Source organism: Colobus angolensis, unplaced genomic scaffold (assembly GCF_000951035.1).
Source record: "Colobus angolensis palliatus isolate OR3802 unplaced genomic scaffold, Cang.pa_1.0 Scaffold12, whole genome shotgun sequence".
Lineage (NCBI taxonomy): Eukaryota > Metazoa > Chordata > Mammalia > Primates > Cercopithecidae > Colobus > Colobus angolensis.
In genome coordinates, this window is record NW_012113141.1 from 1,639,466 (window position 1) to 1,647,921 (window position 8,456).

The 8,456-nt window shown below is 40.7% G+C and overlaps 1 protein-coding gene across 1 annotated transcript in view; it reads left to right on the forward strand.

Moving 5' to 3' along the window:
• Positions 1–8,456, forward strand: part of TET1 (tet methylcytosine dioxygenase 1) — a 151,875-nt gene that overhangs the window by 120,044 nt on the left and 23,375 nt on the right. The window contains exon 7 of the mRNA XM_011927032.1: positions 7,462–7,673. Within this exon, the coding sequence (XP_011782422.1) occupies positions 7,462–7,673 (212 nt within the window). The remainder of the gene's footprint in view (positions 1–7,461; positions 7,674–8,456) is intronic.

Consider the following 8,456-nt stretch of genomic DNA (forward strand, 5'->3'; position numbering starts at 1 on the left):
TTTTTAGTAGAGACGGGGTTTCACCGTGTTCGCCAGGATGGTCTCGATCTCCTGACCTCGTGATCCGCCAGTCTCGTCCTCCCAAAGTGCTGGGATTACAGGCTTGAGCCACCGCGCCCGGCACTTTTTTTTTTTGAGACGGAATTTCACTCTTGTTGCCCAGGCTGGAGTGCAATGGCACAATCTGGGCTTACTGCAACCACCGTCTCCTGGTTTCAAACAATTCTCCTGTCTCAGCCTCCTAAGTAGCTAGGATTACAGGTGTGCCTGGCCAGTTTTTTTTTTCTTTTTACTTTTTAAAAAATTATTATTGCCGGGCGCGGTGGCTCAAGCCTGTAATCCCAGCACTTTGGGAGGCCGAGACGGGCGGATCACGAGGTCAGGAGATCGAGACCATCCTGGCTAACACGGTGAAACCCCGTCTCTACTAAAAAATACAAAAAACTAGCCGGGCGAGGTGGCGGGCGCCTATAGTCCCAGCTACTCGGGAGACTGAGGCAGGAGAATGGCGTAAACCCGGGAGGCGGAGCTTGCAGTGAGCTGAGCTGAGATCCGGCCACTGCACTCCAGCCTGGGCGACAGAGCAAGACTCCATCTCAAAAAAAAAAAAATTATTATTACTTTTTTGAGACAGAGTTTCACTCTTGTTGCCCAGGCTAGAGTGCAATGATGCAATCTCAGCTCATTGAAACCTCTGGCTCCCAGGTTCAAGGAATTCTCCTGTCTCAGCCTCCCAAGTAGCTGGGATTACAGGTACCCACCACCAACCCCGACTAATTTTCTTTGTATTTTTAGTAGAGTTGGGGTTTCACCACGTTGGCCATGCTGGTCTTGAACTCCTGACCTCAGGTGATACACCCGCCTCGGCCTCCCAAAGTGCTGGGATTACATGTGTGTGCCACCATGCCAGCCTTTTTTTACTGTTTAAACCTTAAAATTTTTTTAAATTGTGTAATCTTGTTCCTTCTAATATTAGTTTTTAAATTTAAATTTTTTTTTTTTTGAGACAGTCTTGCTCTGTCGCCCAGGTTGGAGTGCAGTGGCTGGATCTCAGCTCATTGCAAGCTCTGCCTCCCGGGTTTACGCCCTTCTCCTGCCTCAGCCTCCCGAGTAGCTAGGACTACAGGTGCCCACCACCTCATCCGGCTCATTTTTTGTATTTTTAGTAGAGACGGGGTTTCAGCGTATTAGCCAGGATGGTCTTGATCTCCTGACCTTGTGATCTGCCCGTCTCGGCCTCCCAAAGTGCTGGGATTACAGGCTTGAGTCACCGTGCCCAGCAAATTTAAAAATTATATACACACATTATAGATATATTTCAGATTTTAAAAGCCCTTACAATTTTAGCCTGTGCTTAGAGATTGTAATTTTTAGCAGTTTGGGTATACTCAAAGTAACTGTTAGGCTGTGAAAATTTTCTGGTTTTTGAGACAGGGTCTTGCTCTGTCACCCAGGCTAAAGTACAGTGGCGCAACTCACTGCAGCCTCGACCCCGGCTCAAGCAATCCTCCTTCCTCAGCCTCCCAGGGAGCTGAAACCATAGGCACTCACCACCACGCCAGCTAGTTTTCTGTGTTTTTTTTTAGAGACGGGGTCTCATTTCATTGCCCAGGCTGGCCTTTAACTCCTAGGCTCAAGAAATCCTCCTACCGCAGCCTCCTGTGTTGGGGTTACAGGCATGAGCCACTATGCCCAGCTAGAACTTTTTCTTTTCTTTCCTTTGTTTAAAAAAACAAAAAACAAAAAACAAGTATTGTGGGTTTTTTAATTTAAAAAAATTATTTTCTTTTTTTTTTCTTTTTTTTGCAACGGAGTTTCACTGTTGTCTCTCAGGCTGGAGTGCAGCAGCACAATTTCAGCTCACTGCAACCTCTGTGGTTCAAGCGATTTTCATACGTCAGCCTCCGCAGTAGCTGGAACTATAGGTTGTACCACCACACTTGCCTAACTTTTGTATTTTTAGTAGAGACAGGATTTCACCATGTTGACCAAGCTGATCTCAAACTCCTGACCTTAGCTGGTCTGCCTGCCCTGGCCTCACAAATTGCTGGGATTACGGCTTGAACCACTGTGCCCTGCCCTAATTTTTGTATTTTTAGTAGAGGCAGGGTTTCAGCATGTTGGCCAGGCCAGTCTCGAACTCCTAACCTTAAGTGATCCACCTGCCTTGACTTCCCAAATTACTGAGATTACAGGCATGAGCCACCATACCTGGCCTGTTGTTAATAGTTAAAAAAATAGAAACAAAATACTAAGCTAAGAGTGATAATTTTTGTCATTGTACACCTAAGGTGAAACTTGACATCATGATTCAATTTGCATTGTAACTAGCAAAGGTAGGTGTCTTTACTTATTATTAATTTTTATTTCTTCCATGAATTCACTCTTCATAACCTTTTTTTTAGGTTATCTTCTATTATACTTTTGTAAATATGTATAATAGACCACATATGTATAATATGTATATATATAATAGACCATGGCTGGCTTTATCATGGCTGGGCGTGGGGCCTCACACTTGTAATCCCAGCACTTTGGGAGGCTGAAATGTGCAGATCACTTGAGCCCTGGAGTTTGAGACAAACCTGGGCAACATAGCCAGACCTCCTCCCTACAAAAAATGCAAAAAAGTAGCCAAGGACAGTGGCAAGTGCCTGTAGTTCTAGCTACTTGGGAGGGTTAGCCGGGAGGATCAAATGAGCCCGGAGAGCTTTTAAATGATGTTAAAGGCTGCATACAGTGAGCCATGATGAAGCCACTGCACTCCAGCCACCGTGACATAGTAAGACACTGCCTCCAAAAGAAAAAGAAAAGAAAACAGAAAAAGAACAATTTTAAAAGAACAAACTTCAATTTAGAAAAGCAATTCCCTTATTTGTTTAGAAAATGTTTCTCTTGAGGGTTGGAGAATTACCTATTGGGTACAATGTTCACTATTTTGGAAGTGAGTATACTAAAAGCCCAGACTTCACCACTGCCCAATATATCCATGTTAAAAAACTGCACTTATACCCTCTAATTCTTTAAAAACAAATTTTCCTGACATGATGCGCATTTACCCTTCCATATGAACCTTAGAAACATGCTAAATTTGAATAGATTGCAGGAGAGATTTGTGGCTAGACATTTAGGTTTGGCTTTCTCATTTAGGAACACTGTCATGTTCTTCCAAGTGAACTTTCTTTTATAACCTTCTCTTTATATTTTTTATAGTTTTATTCTTATGTTTTTGGCATCTTTCTGTTTTTTTAACAACCTTACTGAGATATCAGCCTTTAAACCAAACTTCTATCTGGTTATTCCTGGTATGTAGTAAAGCTACTGTATCTTCAGTATATAGGGATCTACTTGTTTTACTCTTTAAAAATCAAGTAGATTTTTCTGTGATTCTTTTGAAAAATATTCTAGAAAGACTATTATAGCTATAATAATTGTGTCCTATTATTTTAATACCAGTCATATATCATATTGTCTGTTTCAAATAGGACTGTAGAACAATTATGAAGTCTGTATACCAGCAAGAAGTTAGTGAATATAGTAGAAAAATAATTAAATGTCACCAAAGTATTCACTGACATTAGGAATAGATAGTATATTTTTGTACAAACAGAACTAGAATGTGTATACCTTCAGTGTTAAGCCAAATTTGCCTGCTATAACAAAAATCTCTATGGGGCTTTGAGCTGCTTCTGTCCCAAGCATTGAGTATTCAAGAATAATCTTAGCTACAGTTGCCTCTTGGAAATTTAATAGTATCTTCATAACAACACTTTCTTCTTTCCACCAACATAGGTACCTCCTTTTTTTTTTTCTTTTTTTCTTTTTTTTGAGATGGAGTCTTGCTCCGGTCGTGCAGGCTGGAGTGCAGTGGTGCAATCTTGGCTCGCAGCAACCTCCACCTCCCAAAGTGCTAAAGGCATGAGCCACGGTGCTGTCCTGGGTAGCTCCTTTTTACTGTGTTTTACTTTGCTAGGTGACGAATATTGTTGGGCATATATTCATATGCTCATCATCTATTTCCGTATTCTCTATTATGAAGTGCCTATTCAATTTTTTTCTGCCAATTTTCTATGGGAGCAATTCTCTGTGTATGTTATATCATATATGCCAAATGTATACAATGTAAATATATATAATGTGTATATATATATTATGTGAAGTATATATAATGTAAATATTTCCTCCTGCCCTTTTGCTTGCCTTCTTTGTTTTTTTTATTTTATTTATTTATTTATTTTTTGAGGCAGTTTCTGTCACCCATGCTGGAGTGCAGTGGCGAGATTTGGACTTAATGCAACCTTGGCTTCCCGGATTCAAGGGATCCTCCCGCCTCAGCCTCCCAAGTAGCTGGGACTGCAGGCAGGTGTCCACAACCGGCTCATTTTTGTATTTTTTGAAGAGACAAGGTCTCACCATGTTGCCCAAGCTGGTCTCAAATTCCCGACCTCAAGTGATCCAACCACCTCCCAAAGTGCTGGGATTACATGCTACTGCGCCTGGCCTGCTTTTTTTTTTTTACTCTGTTGCCTAGGCTGAAGTTCATGATGATAGCCTTGAACTCTCCATCTCAAGTGATCCTCCTGCTTGCCTTCTTTATTTTTTTAGTATATTTTTTGCGGGGGGGAACAGAGTTTCTGTCGCCCATGCTGGAGTGCAGTGGTGACATCTGGGCTCACTGAAATCTTGGCTTCCCATGTTCAAGGGATCCTCCCACCTCAGCCTTCCAAGTAGCTGGGACTACAGGTACATGCCACTATGCCCGCTTTATTTTATTTTTTATGCAGACTGGGTCTCAGTATGTTGCCCAGGCTGGCCTCGAACTCTTGGCCTCAAGCAATACTCTCACTTCTACCTTCCAAAATCTTGGCATTGCAAGTGTGAGCTGTGTCACCCAGCCTTTTTTATCTTTTCAATTAGCAGATTTGTTAAGCCATTTTAAAATGCTTTGCCCACTCGTAGGTCATGACTATGTTTTCTTCTAAAATTCTTCATTGCTTTATTTTTTGTGTTTAGATATACATTATATTCAAGTTGATCAGTGTGAGGTAGGGGTCAAGATTCGTTTTCTTCCATAAACGTTGGAACAATTGGTCAGTTTACACACACACACACCTCTGATAGGGTTTTGATTGGGATTGCATTGAATCTAGAGATCAATTTTGGGAAAATTGACATAATTATAATAATGTCTATTCCATGAATTTATACTCCTCTGCATATAGTTAGTCCTTTGTTTATTTTAATAATATTTTTAGTTTCCAGAGGTCTTACAGATTTAATTTTTTTTTTTTTTTTGGGATGGAATCTTGCTCTGTCATTCAGGCTGGAGTGCAGTGGCTGGATCTCAGTTCACTGCACTCAGCCTCCCGAGTAGCTGGGACTACAGGCGCCTGCCACCTCGCCCGGCTAATTTTTTGTATTTTTTAGTAGAGACAGGGTTTCACCAGGTTAGCCAGGATGGTCTCGATCTCCTGACCTCGTGATCCACCCGTCTCGGCCTCCCAAAGTGCTGGGATTACAGGCTTGAGCCACCGCGCCCGGCCCAGACAGATTTAATATTTAAACAGTTTATTGAACTCAGATTTGAATTTAAAGACTCCTAACCATTGTGCTTAATTTTCTATTGTACACTGATGGAAATTTGGAATATCCAGAAAAGGCACAAATATCATCAGTAAAAAGCTTTTTAGCATTTCTCGTACAAAAATTTTATTAATATAAATTTGTTGTTAATTTTGACAACTTGAATATTAACCAATATAATTTTGATACAATATGTATAATTTTGTATTTGAGATTATTTGCAAGCAGTGTGTTATTATTTGGCTGTAAGAGGACATATAAATACAGAAAAAAAATTTAATGTAAATAATTGTGTCTAGGGGGAAGGTCCTAAAGCCAACTCTACTCAAGGAATGACTTGGTAGCAATGATTGTTAACCATCTGGAGTGACAGAAGAAAGTGATATTGGGTAACTAACTTCTTAAGAAGTTTCATCTGAAGTTTTGTAATATTATTATAGCAACAAAAAATTATGCTATTGGTTGCTCTATTCTGGTCACATGGATGGGCATTTTCATCATGTCCTGGTTATGTGCTGATTAATGTGGTCAATCTCTGCACTTTGTAAATTTTTGATACATGGAGGCAGTTTTTTTTTTTTTTTTTTTTTGGAGACGGAGTCTAGCTCTGTCGCCCAGGCTGGAGTGCAGTGGCGCGATCTCGGCTCACTGCAAGCTCCGCCTCCCGGGTTTTACGCCATTCTCCTGCCTCAGCCTCCCGAGTAGCTGGGACTACAGGCGCCCACCATCTCGCCCGGCTAGTTTTTTGTATTTTTGAGTAGAGACGGGGTTTCACCGTGTAGCTCAGGATGGTCTCGATCTCCTGACCTCGTGATCCACCCGTCTCGGCCTCCCAAAGTGCTGGGATTACAGGCTTGAGCCACCGCGCCCGGCCATGGAGGCAGTTTTAAATGGTTGGATGGTTTTATGTGGTGACAACATTTGTATAGACTTTTTGTTTTGTTTTGTTTTGTTTTTGTAGTTAACACTCGGACCACTAAGCAAATTTTAAATACTGCTGAAGCCTTTTTAACATCCCAATAATTGGATGCAATATTAAATAAATAAATAAAAATTTACAATTAATTTTTCTATTTTGCATTCACCAAGTCAACTAGACCACATTAGTCTTATGAATTAAAAGCATATAATGCATCCTTCCAATAGCATGTAAAAATCACAGAAATCACAGAGGCATTTCTTTGTGTGTATTAATTCTTGATAGTAAAATGAGTCACCCAAAGGAAAATCTGTGACATTCCTCAGATGGCCAAAATTCAGTTGTCAACTTTATTTTTAATGTTGAGAGTTCTTGGTTATTTCCATCTAATTACATTAGATGGTTTTTTCGATCATCCACATTTGTTCCTTTGTGACATTCATGGAATTTCAGTGCAGTTAAGTTTTCTACCGAGCCCTCTCTTGTCTGCTGTGCAAACTAGAACAGCAGTGAAATAAAACACAGACTGCCTTGTACTACTTCTACAAATAATAATAACCACATATCACAGATTTTTGTTCTGCCTGTTGTTTGTTAGTCATATAGGCTCAGGTACTCTTGTGATGAGTCTCGTGGAGAGGGAACTGTTGAGGCAGTGGAAAGTCCTATAGGCTTTTATCCCTTGAGAAGCAGTAACTTTAAAAAAACTAAAATATGGCCGGGCATGGAGGCACATGTCTGTAATCCCAGACCTTTGGGAGGCCAAGGAAGGAGGATTGCTTGAAGCTAGGAGTTTGAGACCATTCTGGGTAACATAGTTAGACCCCATCTGTAGAACAAATTGTATAAATTAAGTAAATAAACTAAAATATAATCATGTAGAACGTCAAAAGGAATATCCATTGCATTCAAATTTGGCATACTTGTCTTCCATAGATGAATGTATTCTGTTTTTTCAGGTTTTAAGAAGAAGCAGTGATGAAGAAAAAGTTCTTTGCTTGGTCCGGCAGCGTACAGGCCACCACTGTCCAACTGCTGTGATGGTGGTGCTCATCATGGTGTGGGATGGCATCCCTCTTCCAATGGCTGACAGGTTATACACAGAGCTCACAGAGAATCTAAAGTCATACAATGGGCACCCTACCGACAGAAGATGCACCCTCAATGAAAAGTAATTAAATCTGTTGTATACTGCCTTGCCATTCAGATCTCTATTACATAATGGTAAAATGTTATTTAGCTACCAACTATGTATATTATATGGGAGAATAGGATTTGAGTATTGTGGAATTAAAAAGAATGAACATTTCTGTACAGAGAGAGTATTTTATAGTGAGTTAAGGTCAGTTTAAATCATTCTCCTTTAGAATATTACTTCACTGTGACCGGGTGCAGTGGCTCACACCAGTAATCCCAGCACTTTGGGAGGCCGAGGCAGGAGGATCATGAGGTCAGGAGATCAAGGCCATCCTGGCTAACACAGTGGAACCCTGTCTCTACTAAAAATACAAAAAATTAGCCAGGCGAGGTGGCGGGCGCCTGTAGTCCCAGCTACTCGCGAAGCTGAGTCAGGAGAATGGCGTGAACCTGGTAGGCGGAGCTTGCGGTGAGCCCATATCGTGCCACTACACTCCAGCTTGGGCGACAGAGCAAGAGTCTGCCTCAAAAAAAAAGGAAAGAATATTATTTCATTGCTTCCCATTTTGGGAAGAGTCTGGAGGAAAGGGATTTTGACTTAAAAGAATGGTCTTCCACAGGAGTGTCATATCATTTTGCATTTCCTCTATTCAGTGTAAGAGAGTATCTGTTTTTCTGTAGTCTTACCAATGATTATGTTGGCAAATGTGAGTCTTTGCCTATTAAGAGAAATGACATCAGGGTAATTTTGACTTCAATTTCTCTTATGAATGAGAGTGTTTTTTTCTTTTTTCTTTCTTTCTTTTTTTTTTTTTTT